At 40.5% G+C, this 18,428-nt stretch overlaps 2 protein-coding genes across 21 annotated transcripts in view; both read left to right on the plus strand.

Annotated features, from left to right (window-relative positions):
- Positions 1-5,652, plus strand: part of AFDN (afadin, adherens junction formation factor) — a 112,888-nt gene extending 107,236 nt beyond the window's left edge. For 19 of the 20 annotated variants that reach the window (XM_048934976.1, XM_048934987.1, XM_048934993.1 and 16 more), the window contains 2 exons: positions 2,536-2,620; positions 3,445-5,652. In XM_048934976.1, the coding sequence (XP_048790933.1) occupies positions 2,536-2,620; positions 3,445-3,589 (230 nt within the window). In that variant the 3' untranslated portion in view covers positions 3,590-5,652. Of the gene's footprint in view, positions 1-2,535; positions 2,621-3,444 lie in introns of those variants that run through there. The other variant, XR_007374840.1, reaches the window with a different exon arrangement.
- A 3,868-nt stretch (positions 5,653-9,520) lies between these two features.
- The window catches only part of KIF25 (kinesin family member 25), a 33,582-nt gene continuing 24,674 nt past the window's right edge, over positions 9,521-18,428 (plus strand). Inside the window, exons 1-5 of the mRNA XM_048935822.1 lie at positions 9,521-9,650; positions 10,587-10,652; positions 13,693-13,806; positions 15,887-16,025; positions 17,708-17,811. Of these exons, the coding sequence (XP_048791779.1) occupies positions 9,576-9,650; positions 10,587-10,652; positions 13,693-13,806; positions 15,887-16,025; positions 17,708-17,811 (498 nt within the window). The 5' untranslated portion in view covers positions 9,521-9,575. The remainder of the gene's footprint in view (positions 9,651-10,586; positions 10,653-13,692; positions 13,807-15,886; positions 16,026-17,707; positions 17,812-18,428) is intronic.

Genomic DNA, 18,428 nt, shown 5'->3' on the forward strand with positions numbered 1-18,428 from the left:
AATCCTGTTCTTTGCAGAGCATACTTGCTTCTCATGCAGACAGCTTCTAGGATCACAGAGAAACTCTGCACAACATTGTGTAGTTTTGATCTTCCTGAAGAGTCAGAGTTTAGTTCCATTACAATTACTGCCCAACTAATACTGTTGCTGCTTAGCAGTTTCAGTGTTGGGGGTCAGTACAGCATCCTACTTGCATAAAAGATGTCCTCACAATTAATCATTTTAAAGAGAGAAAAATAAGTTTATTTAACCAAGTATTGCCTGTGAGACCTCTTGATGTATCAGCCTCTGTGGATTCTGCATCATCGGCCACTCCTCTCTTGCTCTACCATTGGTTCCAGATCTTAAAAGAAAGTGAGAAAAGGCTTTTGCTTTTCACTGCTCAGTCATTAGATGGGACTATAAGTAGGCACACTATGGTATCTACATGCTACATTATGAAGGCAGATATTGCAGTTACATGCCTACCATACAATACAAGCAGGTCCACTGATAAACCCGCCAAAACTGTTCTCAAATCTCAGTTTTCTATCAGAAGTAGTCTAGTTTTCAAACTCATTATATTGCAAAGAATTAAAGAATGACAAGAACTACACATAAAAGGTTTTCTTTGAACACTTAGACTACATCGCCATCTGCCCCATACTACTGACATGGAATTTTTGTGCTGCATGTATGCACTAAATTTTTGTTCTTTCAAAGTACTTTCTAGAAACTCTTATTTGACATCGACTCAAGTATAAATATGCCCTCCATCACAGCACATGCAATTCCAAAGGCTGTTTCTTCCTTTCCTTATTTGGCGTTTTGAAAGCTGAATGTGTAATGAATTAACTCTAGAACTATCCATTACTAGTTGTCACCACCACTCTTGCTGCCTCCCATCATCCAAAACCCAGAATGCCATTTCATATTTAACTGCATCTCCCAATCCTCCTGCTTTCTGTTAACTTCTGTGGAAATATGAATCTCAGGAAAATGAAATGTTCAGTGATACTTTGTGTGTGTGTGTGTGTCCGTTTTCCGGAAAACATTCAGAAGGACAACCTACAAAGACTTGGTTAGGTTTTTGGTAACAGTTAAGGATGTACAGAAGTATGATGCTTCGCCTTTAATAACCTAATTCATAAACCATACAACTAATTCTGAATACTCTTATTTCATGATTTTTAAATTAGCCATGAGAACAGGTTAACCTCACCTGATTGCTCAAGCTTCTATGAAGACTGCCTGCGTAACGTACAAAGCCGTTTGCACAAAATGCAGAATTCACTGTGCAGTTTACCATCTCCCATCTCGCTGACTCTTGTTACATTACTGTCCTTTACAGTTCCTTTCTGTTCTGAATGCTAACTCTAGTAAACCACGCTTCTGCAAATTTTGCTCTCGTAACCTTCTTCCACTGGGTTGCTTAAAACCATTGGCTCCATCAACTAGCCAAGAAAAAAGCCAACACTGATATCAAAACTTCTGTTAGAAAGTAGGTGGAACACATGGAAACCATATGTTCCAAGTAAGGAAGGGTGGTACCAAATGATGTAAGACTCATGTCTGAAAGGAAAAAAATTCTTAATTCAGCTGGCACATTAGTATGATTTGACCCGCTACAAATTTGGGGTGAACAATATTTAGCCAATAATGTGCTTGCTAATGTGTCTTCCAGCCTTGTACCATCTCTTTTATTGAGTACTTGTGAGAAGTTATGTATACCAGTGGAAGAAGCAAACATTTCCTTCTGTACAGAATAAGGTTCACAAGACATAACGTGCAATATTTGAGACTAGAACTGTCTGGAGACAAATCTGACGCTTTATTTTTCACTTATCCAGACAGTCATTAGGAGAAATATGGTCTTGAATGGAGTATAAATTTAGTAAACTTTTCGATTGGAAAGAAGAGGTTTTGTCTTGTGGCCTTTAGAAAGAATTAATGTGATTTGTAAAACTTGTGTGTTATATCAACTTAAACTAAAGGTGCAGTGCTGCAAGATGCTTGCTTGAAATTTAAAACAAAGGCCAGGGATGGAAGGCATCTTCTAATGCATACATCTTGTGTGATCAGACAAAATAGTGAAAAAAGCTCTGATTGCTGAATTAAAAAGATGTTGTATAGTAATCATAGGTTACTTTTAGCTCTCTAAAGAGAGCAGTTGCAGCTAACTAATTTCCTGTAGAGTTTGTTATGGGATAGTGAAGCATGTTGCTCTTTCCATCAGTCTTCTCAAACTTTTAATGTCTGTCTTGCAGTATACCATAATAAGATAAAGACCACGATTTACTGTGTGCAGAGTAATCTAAAAAAATGTGTTTCAACTTAAAATTAGGAATAAAAAAATTACAGCTGTTTTGAGAGGGGATGAAATTCAGTAGTATTGTTCTTAAATATTGCACAAGTCAGATGACCCTCTACATTTAATTTCCAATTCTGGTTTGAGGTGATTTCTTGAAAGGAGCACTGCACCTTTTTGAAGAAATGCAATATAAAACTTCTGCCTTGCAACTGCTGTCCTTCAACTTACTTTTTCTTTTGCACAAGGAATAAATTCATACACTGGATCTTCGGGAGCAACGGTTGGGGCCCATGAAGTTTATCGGGATCCGAGAGACAAACGATCTAAAAGGTGACACGCAGGAGTCCCTTAAGCTTTAACTTTGAGTCATGTGATGTAGGGAACTTCTGCCACCTACTGAAGGCGCAGCTGGGCTTTGGATAGGATTCTGTAGAAGCTGCTAGCCCTTTTTTCTTGCATTTTAAAACAGTGTTACTGTTTCCGTAGAGTGTGAAGAGCAGAGAGCTCTTGGAGCTTTCTGATCATGAAATAGAAATACGTGTTAGTTTTATTATATGAGAGGTAATCACATACATAAAGTGTTGTTACAGCTATGACTAAGAGTGATTTGAGATCTTCATTGTGGTGGCCAGAAACACTTCAATTTTTTGTTTGCTTCAAGGGTAAAGAACTGTTTAATACCTTGGGCAACAATTGCACTTAAACTTGGCCAGTATAGAATAAAATACAGGGGTGCTGGATTGCAGCCCCTACTACGTACTTCAGTACTAGTAGCTTTGTTTACCAAGGCATATGTACCAGCTTTGTATTCAGTGCTTTTCCTAGGCACTTGCTGCTGTAGGAAGCTGTAACAGCAGCGTGCTGTGGTGTTGTAGATACAGCCTGAGTTACATCTGAGCTTCACTTTGAAAGGCAAAGTAATATAATTTGTATTTACGTGACAGAGATGGTTGTGATCTGCTTCTGCTAATCTAACTGACAGCACAATATCAGAATTGAAGGTACGTGTGGGGAACAGAACTGTGCAGAAGACTAAACCAAGACTTTTGCTGTAGTAAAAACTCTGCCAGTTAATGCACTTCACTAAGAATTTGATTATATTTAAGAATATTGTAGATGAGAGTGTTAACAAAGACTTTCTTTTCCCTTTCCAGTCAAGATACAGATTTACCTGGAGCACCAGAAAATTTGACGTTCAGGGAACGCCAGCGACTTTTTTCACAGGGTCAAGATGTATCCAATAAAGTAAAAGCTTCTAGGAAACTAATGGAACTGGAAAATGAGTTGAACACAAAATAAGATTAAAGCACCTTATCAGATGTAACTGAAGACCTCTAAATTGAGGGATTGAGATGAGGGGCACTACTAGTGAACAGAAAATGAATATTTTCCAAAATGAGTGACTTTGATTCCTCTATATCTAAGACTGTTAATTAAGATTTAGAGATGTTGCAATAGCAAGAAAACTGATTACTTTGCCAGGAGCTTGTGGTTTATACAATGAAAGCACTGTAAAATTTTAAAGATATGAATCACGTGAAGGTAACTCTTTTCTTTCTGTTTCGGGGGTTAAGTTCTTGTGCACCAGACCAAGTAGCACTTGTCAAAGATAAGTTCTGTTTCCTGGTGTTTCACAGACACGCTTTTTTTTTTTTTCTTTTTTTTTAGCTGCTGAGCAGAGAGAGTGAGAATAGCTTGAACTGCCTAAACTAAACTGTGCACTAGAAATTAGTACTTTAGGTTGTTTAGGTAAGATGATGATATCTGGGCCACTATCTTGAGTAGACTCTATATGCAAGTCTGCCGTACTTTGTGGTGTTCATGATCAATGATCAACCTATCAATACCATGATTTAGTACTGGGACAACTCCCATTCTGTAGGTAAAACCTGGGATAAAACATTTCTATTCCTACATACTTGTTGGGTCTAAAAGTGGAATTCATTTGTAATGATGGAAAAGTCTGTGTTGATGCACCGCTGTTATTTGTGCATCAGGCTTTCAGAAATGTGAAGATGAAAAGCCTAGGGCTGTTTGTTTCATTAAAAATTACATAAGCAATAGATAGGAGGCTACGCTAGTTGCCATTTATCAGCTAGGACCAAAATGTTTGTCATGTGTTAAAGACAAAGATCTCCATTTCCAAAGTTAGTAGAAAAGATAGGTAAGTTTTCCCGGAGCAGTAGATGAGAAGTTACTAGGCAAATAGACATGGAATGGTATTGATAAGTCTGCTATTAGCAGTCCAGCAATATCTTTGTTTTGGGGTTGTTTTTTTTGTTGTTGTTGTTGTCCTGTTTTGTTGTTGTTTTTTCCTATGGAGAAGTGAACTGGCATATTAAAGTGTGGTGTGAAGCATTGAATACACTACTGCTGGCTGGGAGTGGGAATGTTAGTAAGACCTGGTCTGCTGGCAGCAATCCATTTCTACTCGTGCTGAAGAAGCAGTGCTAGTAAGCTCTTCTTTAGTCTAGCTAGCTTTACTAACATTCTGTCACTGTTGTACTGAAAATATTTTTGGCAGTTCAAGCTATTTTTTCACACTGTAATAGCCTTATTTAATTTTAAATTGTTAATCTTTTTCCTCCCACCGTTTCCTCAGCTACGCTTATGTAGCTGATGATGGTGGGAATAAGGACCTCATCAGAGTTTTTCTCATTGTGTGATGTTAAGACAATATATATTGTGATTCCAAACAAATTTTCTATTTGACAAAGCCCTTTGCTGGCTTTAGATGATTTTTTCCTGTATCATATTGTTCTCTTATAAATATATATTTAGGGAATTGTGCACACTTCCAAATACAAAGGGGTAGACTTTCACTGCCTTAGGAAAGAAATCACTTTTAATAAGAGTTGTATGATAAATAAATGCAAGTTGATGAAAATTGGAGTGTAAATATTTTTTACGTACTTCAGGTTTCTTATTTGAAAGTGTGCTTTTACCGTTTCACCTGTTAAATATGAAGTAGAAGATTAAACTGGTTCAAAGTGTTAATGAAGGATCTGCATGCTTGCTATGTCTGTTAATCAGGAAAAGCAAGCCTCTCCCAACTTATCTTGAGAACACTAGCAGCCTTACAGTGACACATTTTTCTTAAGGAAAAAAAAAACTTATGCTGTGGCTGAATTACTGTTGCTGCTAGAATCTGAAAAAGGCTTAGCAAAAAAAAAAGTATCCATAACCTTCAGTTGAGTGGATTTGGCCGCTATTGGGCATTCGGGTCAAGTGTGAATATGTGTAAAAGTGCTTTTCATATTTGTCTGTGCATTATTATGAAAAACATCAAAACTGCTGTAGTTTCCCATTTCTACTGTATTTCACTTGCAACCTATTTTTAATAAAGTTTGTATTGTATTTAACTTTGCATTAAATGTTTTTTTGTACTCTTTGTTTTTTGACTCTGCGTTCACAGCAGTGTTACTATAAACACAAGTGGCTATTTTTAATGTTTCCCTTACTTTTTAAAACACAAGCCAAGTCGATGCACCTCATAATGATGGGAACCTGAAATGAATTTCACATAGGGAACCAACCAAAGAGGCTCATCCTCACGGATCAGCGGGGAGAATTTAATGTTCAGTACCTGAACAAGTGATTTTTACAGCTTATCCAGCCACTTACGAAATAGTAAGTATTGATGGGATCAAATATGCAGGCTAGCTCATGGATTCTGGTGAATGGTGCTGTATTTGTATTCTCCTCCAGTGCAAAGTGTGTTCCTGAGAATGAAAGTGAACCTGGAATACAACTTCTTTTTGGAAAAGGCGATTGTGAGTAATACTGGAATCGAAGACTCCATTGTGATTGCTGTGGTTAAGAAGGCATTTGAATGATGTTTCTCCTGTTGCTGCATTAATAACACCACATGACTTGCAGTTGAAGTTCTGTTTGAGGAGAGCAGAGGTGGGAATTTTGTCACAGTGAAGTGCTGTAGATTCCAGCTGCTGTAGCTGAGTGTGTGCTGCAGATGGGATCGAGAGCTGTGTGCACCTCTTTCCAGGCAAGTACCTTCATCAAACCCAGGGGGTGGTGACACATTGGAACAGGTTGCCCAAGGAGGCTGTGGATGCCCCATCCCTGGAGGCATTCAAGGCCAGGCTGGATGTGGCTCTGGGCAGCCTGGTCTGGTGGTTGGCGACCCTGCACATAGCAGGGGGCTTGAAACTAGATGAGCATTGTGGTTCTTTTGAACCCAGGCCATTCTATGACTATGATCTCTCCAGTTGCAAGGTCTACTCTCCAGAATTTTCAGAATCACTAGTGAGGACATTCTGAAGGTGTGGGCGAGTGGGACCTTGTGTCAGTGCTTTTGAGTCGGTGGACTGTGAACATAAGAATAAAGCTAAAGGAAAAAAGGTGTTTTAATATTGAATGCATAGTCTAGAAGAAAAAGGAAACAACCCATTGTCAGCATCCCCTTTGCTTTATGGGTATGAACAAGCATCCTTAGCAACTTTGGGTAAATGATATTTGCATATGCAACCAGGTCTGCCACCTCCAAAAAGACTCTGATTATCTTAAATTTCTGCCACATTCTCTCTTTTGCACCTATCATTCCCATACCACACTTCTTAACTGTTTTTACATGCTGCTTGTGCTATGGCCTTGTTGGTAGCTGAGAAAAGGAGAGGGGAACTAAGAATCTGAGAAAGTCCATAAGATAGATCCTGTTTACTGAAATAATATTTTCTTGATCGTAACGATTGTTTGTAGATCAAGCAGTGAGTTCAGCAGCAGAATAAACAAATGAGACCTTTCTCCTTTACCTCCCAATTCAAAAAGTTAATTGAGTTACGACAAATTACAACAAAAACAGTAATAGCAATAACCTTCACTAAGAACAGTCTGGGGAAAAAAAATACTGTAAAGCACAAGAGTTTGCTAATGAGAACAGGAAAATATGTGGCTCTTCCTCCTGTTGTGTCAGATAGTTCTGTCGCAGTCACCTGGGGGCTGTGTGGCTGAGAAGGCAAAGCCTGACAGCTTAAGCAGTCTGTCAATTTGTTTCCTAGCTGTAATGACAGATAAACTGCTTAGCAAGACCAGCAATATGCAATTAACCTGCTTGGACAATACTCGTGTATTCTTAGTAACAGATGAACATCAGGATTGCCTTACAGTTGTTGATGCAAATGTTTTGCTTAAGTTGAGTAATTAAATATTTATAGCTTCACTGAATATCATGTTTGCATGGATGGGTTAATTTCGCTCGTGCTTTGATTGCACACATGTTAATGTGTGAGGAATGTTAAATCCTCTAAAGGTACACTTATTGCTGTGGATGTGTACCAGAGCTGCTTCTTTCAGAATGAAGCAAACTCATTCTTTTGCAAAAATCTCTTCGGTAGGCAGACGGTATCAAGTGGCTTTTCCTCTCAGGAGGTCAGGCTTGTAATTATCTTCCAGTAGGCAAGATGATGCCAGGGAAGATTCAGGCTGGATGTTAGGAAATACTACTTCTCCAAGAGTGGTCAAGCACTGGAATTGGCTGCCCAGGGAGATGGTGGAATCACTTTCCTGGGAGGTGTTGAAGGAACATCTGGATTTTGTGGTGAGGGAAGTGATGGTGTAGTGAGAACTATTGGTGATGCGTGGAAAGTTGGACTGAATGGTCTTGTAAGTCTTTTCCAACCTTCGTGATTCTATGATAGCAGGGGGAGACTCTATGTACTATTCTACAGCAGATAACATTAGCAGGCGTGGTTAACTATCAAAGCTCAGGGAAAATCTGTTCAGGCAACCACTGTGAGTTCCCTTCACCTCATGGCTGCAAGTTTATCTGCTTGGGACAATGAAAGGCATTTAAATAAAATTAGGTTGAGAAATGAAGTGGACAATGTTTTAAGGAGCTTCAAAGACCACGTGCAAAACATCAGTCTGAAATTTCTGTCTGCTTGACATGACGAATGTGCTGTCACCTGGGGAGCAGAAAATCGGAAGGCATGCAGCAGTGAGCCTCTTGGTGTTTGGCATAATGGATAATTCCTATCAGAATACTGAAGCTGAGACCTCAGTCTTTTGTTTTCATTATGAGGGTCAGCATGAAATGCATCAGCAGTAGCTGACGCAACATTTACATTTAGTAAATTTACAACATCTACATTTAGTAATGTTTAGTACCTCAAGCTTTCATAATTCACCATCGTGTTTCACTGATGTTAATGGAGTAAAATGTGCAGTAGATTTAGTCATTGTCATGAAACTTCCAGCCTTCTTGTTTCCCTGGAATTATCTGTAACAAGGCCGGATTCTTCTTTTGCAGACAGGAGGCAGACAGGATCAGGTTGGTAGACATTTGGGGAAAAGAGGAGATTCTTCAGAGCAGAGGATGCCATTAGAAAAGCATGCTGGAATACAGCCTTGCAGCATTTCTAGATGACAGATTTTTGGTTCCTTGCCTAGACCTCACTGATACTGCGTATAAAAATCAGAGCTCAGTGTCAAAAACTGTAAGCTACACCCCTGAGCTACTAAAATACTTCCCCAGACTGGCTGACAGTGATAAAATCCTGACTCAATCAGTGCCAACATCCTTTAAGGTCAGCAGGAGAACAGTGCATTGGAACTTTCTTTTCTTTCTTTCTTTTTTTTTTTTTTTTTTTTTGGCCTGAATCCATTCTCAGTTTTCATTTATCCCATCAATACAGAGCGGGGGATGAACGGCTGAGAGGCTTCCGGCCAGCATGATTTTGTGCTGTTTCTTTTAAGAAATAAAAATAAAAGCTGTGGCTGCAGGGCGTCGTTGATGTGGAAGGAGGCTGCAGTACCATAGGAGCCAGTGGGCCGAGGGGGCTGCACAGAGACGTTTGGTGTGGTCTGAGCCAGACGACGGGCAGCAGCACGAGTGGATTCCCCCGTAATTACCCTGTAAGTACGGTTGGGCACTAAGCTCAATTACAAACAGCACGAGCCGTCCAGCCCGAGCAGGAACGAGCAGCTGAGAGGAGGAGGCCGTCTCGGGCAGCCTCTTCCTCCTCCCCGCCGAGCCCAGCGCCCTCCCCCAGCAGCAGCGTACACCCGAGTGCACGACCTCCCGCACCCTGCCCTTCTCCAGGCCCGGCAGGCGCTGTCGCTGTGCGGGTGCCCATCCCGACCCCCGCCAGCCCCGGCCGGAGGCGGCCGCTATCACGGTCGCCGCCCAGGCTGTTGGGAGGCGGTGCCGTCAGAACGGCAGCACCGCCGGGGCCGCGCCCTCCTTCCCAGCCGCGCCTCGTAAGCCCTCAGGGATTTAACCCCCAGCTCGGCGCCGCGCGGGGAGCCGAGCTCCGATCCGAGCGGCGCGATGCGGCCGCGGGGAGGGCTCGGCCCGGGCCCGGTGTGGGCGCAGAGGGTGCGGCAGCTGGAGCAGAGAGCGCGAGTGAGCCCGGCACGGGGCGAGGCGGAGGGGGGACGGGCAGAGGGCGGGGCCGGAGGGAGGGGCAGGGCGGCCAGTGGGGCTGACGGCAGCAGAGCCGCTGTCTGTTAGAAGTGGGGTCTGAGGCTTAGCGGTGAGAATCCTCAAAGCAGCGGGTGCTGCCCCGGTACGGCTCCTAAATGCCGTTCCTACCTGATGAACCTGCTCTCTTTTATGATGAGGTTACACATCTGGTAGACCAGTTGATGAAATCCTTTTGGATTTCAGCAAAGCTTTTGGCACTAGTTCAAAGCAAAGCTGGATCAGACCCTAGGCGACCCGGCGTAGCTGTGGTGTCCTTGTTCACTGCAGGGTAGTTGGACGGAATGACTTCAGAGATCCCTTCCAACTCTTAGGATTCTATGATTCCATTTCTCACAGCATCCTTCTGAATAAGATGCCCAGTACAGAGCTGGACAAAAATGCAGTGCAATGAGTGAACCCTTGGCTTGATGTTGGGCTCAGAGGGTAACACTGATGGGGTGATGTCAGGCTGATGCCCAGTCACTGCTGGGGTGCCACAGGGCTCCGTTTTGAGCACAGCTCACTTCAGTGCTCCTGTGGCACACCTCCCCTTCCAGCACAGACTGAGAGCTGAGGGTGGGCAGCCATGAGCAGAGAAGGCTGCTGGGTGAAGTGGGAGCGGCCTGTCGGTATTTAAAGGGAGGCTGTAAGAAAGAAGGGGACAGAGTCTTTAGCAGGGTCTGCTGTGACAGAATAAGACAAAATGGTTTCAAATGGAAAGATTTAGGTTTGAGGTTGGTTGTCCTTTGATTCTGGGAGACCGAGAAACAATGGTGCGCAGCAATGAAAAGTATTAATGAAGAGATGTTCATCAGACTCATGTCATTTTTACTTCTGTGGGTTTGCATACGTTTTTATTGTTTTCTTTTTTCTTAGGCCCAAGAAGAAAGAATAATTGCCTTGGAAACTGAAAATGCTGCCCTTCATCTGAAACTTGCAGCGGTAATTATTGTTTGCTTTTCCAATTAGGACTATCATAGACTGCAGGAACCACATTTAGTTGTGCGTAGACAAAGATGCTCAGCTATGTGTCTTAATAGTGCAAGTACAAAGCTTATCCAGAAAAGGCAGCACTGTGGCAGGAATCAGCTACAGAGTGCGCAGCAGTGATGGATGCCCTCATTTCCTTATATCCTTTTTCAGAGGGGTCTGTCACTTCTAGAGCATTATTGAAACGAGCAGCAGGCTGCGATAACGTTTGGTGTCTTCAAAGGTAAGGCTTCAAACGTTTAGAGAACTGTGATATTTATCCATGCCTCTAGACCAGAGCCAGCTGTGACAACTGGTTGCAACAGAGTCTGCTGGCCAAGAGTTTCTAATCTGCTCTGCAGTGTTAAATGGTTGGGTGACCTCAGGAAAGCCACTTGCCCTCTCTTAGGGTCTGTTAATACCTGTGGATAAAAGTGGGTTTAACGTTTTCCAAAGCCTGATTGCGAGCCAGATGGTACATCTGAAGTGAGTTTTGCCGGGTATGTGGGAGTATGCTGTAATTATTCTGAAGAAAATGTTTGTTGTTTTTTTCTGTTTCATCATATTTACCAAAAATCTTAAATATTTCACCTTTTTTTTTTTTCTCACTCTCTCAAACACAAGGAACTATTATTCTAGTCACTACAGTGCATCAGATGTAAGACATAGTTATCTGCGTCTTAGATGATAGAAGCTTGTTTTCCATGGATTTGGGGATTGTGGTTACTTATTTTTTAACTGCATTGTCAAGAGTCCCTGTTATACACAAGGAAATATGCTCAAAATACCTGACAGTGAGGGGAAAGGTTTTGTGTAGGTATTGAAATGCATCTGGGATTTACCATCTGGCCTACGAACAAGCTTTGAAAATCATTTAATCCACTTTACCCTCAAGAGTTTTCTATTGGCTGTCTATTATCGCAGCATCTGCAACTCTGGTTTGTGCCACCTCTCCCTTTGCTACCTGCACCCTCATAGCCACCCTCTGCACCTACTGAGTTGATCCTGTGTCTCTCAGTAGTTCGTATGTTGCCCACCTCAGTGCCACCCACCTCTGTCACTTCCCTTTGTTCTGCCAGGCCAGAAGCAGTGGATGGTGCCTCTAACAAGGTCTGGAGCCACATGTTTTGGTTGCCTGGTGAACCAGTTCCATTTACCTGCCAGCTGGTGAAACACAGCTTTGGAGGGACATGCTTCTTGGGGACGTGTTTCAGTAATGCAGCATTTTTAGACCTCTGTTTATTCTGATGAATGCAAAAACTATTCTAATGGAGAAAACCTCAAACCCAGGGCAGCATTTGTAATGAAGTAGTGGACGTGATGAGAAGTGGACTCAATGAAGGAAGATCTGACCATTTGCATCTTCCATGTTGAGAAAAAGAAAAAAGGAGGTCTGGGGGAACTTATGCAGATGGTAGAGAATGCATTAGATGTTTAAAAAAAAATAATAATTTGGTTTTAGCTAGCTTGAACTTATAACAAGGCTTCAGTACTTTAGCTGCTTATATTAACTTTTTACACGTGATTAGAGCTATTAATTCTGGTGCACTTCTGTGCATTTCTGTCAAGCATGTTTATAAATACAAATGTTTTCATGAAAATCTCCAGGGTAAAACACACAAATGCCCATATAGGAGCTGTCTCAATTACTAAAGCTTCTAACAAAAGAGTTATTTTAAAATAATCTCCTCCTGCTATTCATTTTTCCATGTAAGCACTTTATATATTAGCACTGAGGTGTTTTACAGCTATGCAGGACCTCTGGTTCCATTTGTAAATAAAAAGACCAAATTTTGTTTTAAAAGACTAAACTTTGTTTAGACAGGTGAAATATTTCTCTTGGACAACATATATTTTCTTTATTCTGACATCTCCCAAATATCTTACTGTTGTTTTCGAAGATGTCATCTGTAATTAACTGCAATTAAGTCCATTTGGTTTTTATCTATTATCAGAGGATTGGAATTAAGCTCCGTTACGTGAGGAGTGAATGCCACTGCATTTTTCTATCTTCTGCTAAGTGAAATAGCAGGGAACTGCAGTCACCAAATTTCTGATCTGAATAAACTAGGAAATAATTATGTGCTAGAGACAGCTACATTCCCAAAATAAGGGGAGAGGCTGTAAGTATTGGTTAAAGAATGGTGAATGTCAATATGCTGCTGAGAAGAGCAGGTGAAAAAGTTACAGCTAACTTAAGTACCAGGATTGTCAGAAAATGGCAAATGTGCAGCTTCTAACAGCACAAATTCTGTCAAATTACAGAATTTCACACGTACTCTGTGTAGATTTAATTCCTGTGTTCTTGCCTGTAAATACGTAAAGTTACACTATTCCTATTCTTCTTTTGACTTCAGCATCTCAAAAAGTTTGTCTGTAACATTACTAGAAAGCATTCTTCTCCACATCCCTTAGGAAACTGCTTTTCTTGCTCTGATCTCTGAAGACCCAGCTTAGTGCTTGACTGGTACAGCTTTGCACTGTTGCAACTTTACTGAATGCAATGGAGTCAATATTGGCCGGAAGCTAAAGCAATGAACACAACGCTGTGAGCTGTGTATAACCACTCCTTCAGCACTTCAGCCGTTAGCTGGTGTGCCCTCTTGTTCTGCCAAATCTTTTGTGAGAGCTTACCAATTAAATATAGTCACTAGAAGATGCTGATCTGATGCCAGTCGTGTAACTGGCCCTGTGCAAAGGCACAGTTTTAACTTAGATCCACCTCAAGCACAGGTATGGGGCTATAGGCACTGCAGGCACATTTTCGTGTTCTGATGTTGAGGTTTGCGACCCAAAGGAAGTAGAATATTGTGGTGTTACTCAGCTTAATTAGAAACAATCCTTCACATGACTCAGAAAAATATGAAAAGAAAGAAATCACATGTTTGCAACATCACGTATAGTCAGTTGATTCACTTCCAGAAATGCTTTCAGGGACAGAGGAGATAGAATGCATCAAAAATCAGGAACAATTTGAAGTGATTTTTAGGTGATCTTTTCTTTTTTCAAACAGTATCAAGGGTGGGCTGGAAGAAGTGTTAATGAGATACTACAGCTCTACTCCGCTCATGGCCAGCAGCAGAAATTGCAGAGTTCTGTTGTAACTCACCTACATGAAGCAATGAAGGTAAAGATATTTAGCAGTAATGTTGGCATAACCTATGACATAGACATATGCATGCTTATGAAATACAGTAAAATCCAGAAATGGCCAGATTTGAACCCTGATTTATACCTTTTCTTTATTTACAGCAGTACTTGCAGTAAAGTGTAGCCATGGCTGAGTTAGCTTAAAACTGCTTTACAAGGGTAGATAATGGCAGAACAAGGAGAAATGGTTTTAAGTTGAAGGAGGGGAGATTTAGGTTGGATATCAGAGGGAAATGCTTCACAGCGAGAGTGGTGAAGTGCTGGAACAGGCTGCCCAGAGAGGTTGTGGATGCCCCATCCCTGGAGGTGTTCAAGGCCAGGTTGGATGGGGCCCTGGACAGCCTGGTCTAGCATTAAATGGGGAGGTTGTTGGTCCTACCTGCAGCGGGGTGATTGGAGCTTGGTGATCCTTGAAGTCCCTTCCAATCCAAGCCATTCTATGATTCTGTGATTCTAACACCTGTGGTGGTTATGCTGCAATAGGCTGCAAAAGTTACCTGGGAAGCTGGGCAAGTGGCTGCTTCTGTACTCCAGTATCACCTGTATAGGCTGCTATCAGAGCCTGGAATAGGAATGTATGTAGACAAAACCTTGAATCCTTGACAGGACAAGGTAGATGTCTACTAGGTAGACATCTCCTAAGACACAATACTTGTTAGATACTTTAACTAGATAGCCACATGCTAACAACATCACTGGTGAGCTCCATTGATTTCACTGGGAGCTCTCTGTTTTGGAGGACCTCAGAAGCAGGAGTAGTAATCTGTATGCTCAGTCATATTGTCTGAATTTGTAACAAAGATACCAGACTGTTCTCTCAGTAATAGTACAATAGTATTTCCTTTTGTTGGTGTACTTGTTTCTTCAGTTATGTTGTAGAATAAGGAATTCCTTTAAGCAGTAGCACTGAATAGCTTCAGGTGGCAAAAATATCTTAAAAAAAAATCAGTTGCTTTTGGTCAAAAAGATTTAGCTTAATTACAGTGATTCTTCTTGGTAAATTTTGCAGTAGCATTTTATATTTTAGGTTAGCTAGAATGGCAGAACTGCTCATGATGAGTTATCAGTGGACTGAGATGTTTTCCTATCACAGTTCAATCAAGGCTAGGACAGGAAAAAACTCTCCAAATGAAAGTCTAAATTAACGCTAATCCTATGCATGTAATTTAAAAAATAACAATAATAATAATTTTAAAAAATAATCCTTCATACTTATGTTCTGAGAGTGAAAGCTACAGTGATTTTCTCACCTTAGTTTATATTGTTGTATCATTGAAATGAGTTAATTAATTCAAGGTTACTAGCACAACTGAAAAAATAAAACGTTGCAGAATAATTTGACTGTCTAAAGAAGCATCATGATGCTTCTATGAGAAGTTTCATTAAGTTCATCTTATAGATGGCTTTACATATCCTTTCCAAAACTTAGATGCCAAGAAGTCTCCTAGTCCAAAAGTCAAGTGAATTTGTTTTTAATTTACTTGGACTTCTAAATGAATGTAAGCTGATCTTGTAAACATTTAAAAGTCACATCGTGTATGTTATGCTGTGTTACATTAACAAGAGAAATATTTTTATGGGTTGTAAAGGTTCCTGCCCTTTTCAAAATACATCATCCTCATAGGAAAGCATAGAACTGGCTTACCTGAGAAATGACCTTAACAAATACCTCCTGATCAGATTGGGCATGGATACATGGATCACAGTTTTATATTGCTAATTCTGGATGTGCCTTATAAGTGTACAGAACACACACACTTATTTTTGTTTGATGGAACAACCTGAGGCTGTGTTATGGTCCAAATCCATAGAGTAAGGTGATAAGGATCCTTAAAGTCTTGGTGAAATCTTTAATTGTCATCGGTGAGTATCTATCTTGATAATCCTTCTTTAAACATGCTGAAAGATGCACTCTTGAAGTCTTCCTTTCATCAAGTAGAGGGTTCTTCCTGACTGTGATATCTCACCATAATTATTTGCACTGTGGTTATATTAATTCTCTTCCTTGACTGCTGGTTTTGTGTTTTTATAACATATTTTTTCTTCTTGCTGACAAGAGGCTTAAGCAAGACATGAAGAGCCTCCATTCATTTGCTCTCGAGCTTTCAAAAGACTTTCAGCGTCAATACAAAGCTTGTCTTTACCAAGTTTTGACAGCAGTCCAAGGGATACAGCTGCAAAATGAAGCAATGCAAAGTAAGGCTCTTACACGTACATTCCTGTCAAGTAATACCAACAATTGTTAAATATCAGTAACACTGATAGATTGAGTTCAGTTCCAAGATACAAGCACTTCTTTCTGTTGGGTGTTAGATCATCTAGGAGTCCTGAGGTGTCAGAAAGAGTCAACCTGGATTTTCTCAGGGCTGATAATTTGATTTTAGCTCTTGTGTTGATTGTGGCTGATGCCAGACTGCTGAGCTGGCTTAGCTGTAACATCTTTATTCTGTAAGTCTCAGGCTTTTTGTTGTGACAATTTTAGAACAGCCCAATAAAGAACGTGTCACCTTAGCTGAAATTTGCCTAATTTGGGGTATACCAGAAGAGGACTCAGGTGATTTCAGACATTTCTGAAGCACAAGGAATGCTGCTCCAGAATCCAGATCCTCATTCATGTGTATGTATAAACACACCCTGCAGGGCAGTGATTCTCACTGCTGTTGTCACTGAGGACCAAGTGCATTGGTCCTATATCTGGGTCTTTTGGTATGTACCTTTGCTCTGCCTTCCAATGTTATTGATTCTGATGGTGCTCCTACCAGATGTGAGAAGAACATGACAAGTACCAACCTGATTGTGAAACAGGGCTTAAGTTGATGTTTTGAGGCTGAAGAACTATAGGCAAGTACACAAATTTATAATCAGAGTCCCTGTGTGACTGATACCTATATATTGCCACATAAAAATAGGTTATACAGCTGCTGTACTTTTTGTTTGAAATGATTTTGAGACAGGTTTGATTCTGTTGGGGCTACTCGTGTCAGTAACAATAAATAGCATGATCAGTGACAGATGTCTGCAGAACTTGTCTCTGTATGTTATGCATAAACTTATGATTAAAATGGTAATTTATTACTGTGTTATCTGTGTAGAGAAAATACTTCAGAAAGTTTAAAATCGGAAAAAAAAATAAAGTAGAAAGTTAACTGAGGGTGAATGTTCCAATGTTCCCCTTATCAAAACTGGGGCCTAAAGGAGCAGATAAGAAGTCAGATTTGGCACTTGTGCTGATATGGTGTACGTAATTACTAAATATTCCTTATGAGGCCTTGCAAATTCCTGTTGGCTGAACCAACTTCGTACCTTGTGAAGTATTTTTCTATGAATTCAGAACCAAGAGAAGCTTCATTGCATGTAGCAAAAGTGTGTGCTGGTACTTAGATGGGTGATGTTTTAAATGTGGCCGTTCTGTTGTTTCTCAGTTGTTTTAGATGAAGATTCCATTGCTAAGATTAAATACTGTGGTCAGAATTGCCAGTCTGAAATTACATGTAATATTTCCTAAGCAGAAAGCCCAAAGTGTGTAATTCAGAGACAGCATCTGTTACCAGTTTAATCCTAAAATAGAGATTGAAAGTGAGAGAATTATAGAAGAAACGCTCAAGCAGGCTAATTTTGAAGTTGTAATGGGCATGCAGCAAACTGTAAATCTTCTGTGTAATAGCTGAGTAGTGCCCTGCTTAGAAATATTTAGTCATATCTGAAAATAAGGCTATTGCCATCTTTCCCTGTGAAATACATATAGAAGTAATTTGAAAAAGAGAGAAATGTCCTTTATTCTTTTGTTATATGTAGGCCTTTTGCATGAGCTGCAATTGTAAAGCTTTTTTTGAAAAGTCACAGTTTTCAGTTAGTTCTGTAAAACAACTTCCTTCCAGTGTTTCAGATGAAGGCTTTTGATCTTGAGCAGTCCCTGCAAGAAGTGACAGAGAGATATGAGAGAGAAAAGCAGAAGAGGAGAGCTCTACATAACAGCTTAGTTGTAAGTACCTTGAAAGACAAAGCATCTTCTTATTTTGATTAAATTATATCCACAACTTCTTCACCAATGAAACTAATTAACATCTCCCGGACGTATCACTCCCAGCCAGCATCTGTCTACATGTGGTACATTTCTACACGTGTACATTACAATAACCCCAGGCCATTCTATATACGTAAGCATCCACGTGCATTCCTGGAGTATTTTGTCCTAAGGAGTGTCATCCATCTTGAATAGTGTGCAAAATTTGAGTTTCTTCATCCCATCTCTAATTGGAAAAAAACATTTCTCGTCTGGCAATTCCTCTACAATATGAAATTCCAGGTAAATCAATTCATGTTTGATTGAGTACAAATGCTCCTTTGAAACTGTTTTGGAATCCTTAAAATGATCAACATGAAACTGCAGGATTATCTTCATTTTATTTTTCCAAGCGTAGCTTGCTGCTCAGGCATTAGTGATGGTTCATTTGGGATTGATTGTTTTGTTTTTTGTTCTTCAACTTCCCTGCCTCCTCATCTCCCCAAAGGACTAATTAGGGGTTCAGGACCTCACTTTTAGAAAGACAGGCAACAATTCAAACAAAGTTCTTCTGATATTTTTTTTCTGCCTGGGAA

This window comes from Lagopus muta, chromosome 2 (assembly GCF_023343835.1).
Source record: "Lagopus muta isolate bLagMut1 chromosome 2, bLagMut1 primary, whole genome shotgun sequence".
In the NCBI taxonomy this organism is placed as follows: domain Eukaryota; kingdom Metazoa; phylum Chordata; class Aves; order Galliformes; family Phasianidae; genus Lagopus; species Lagopus muta.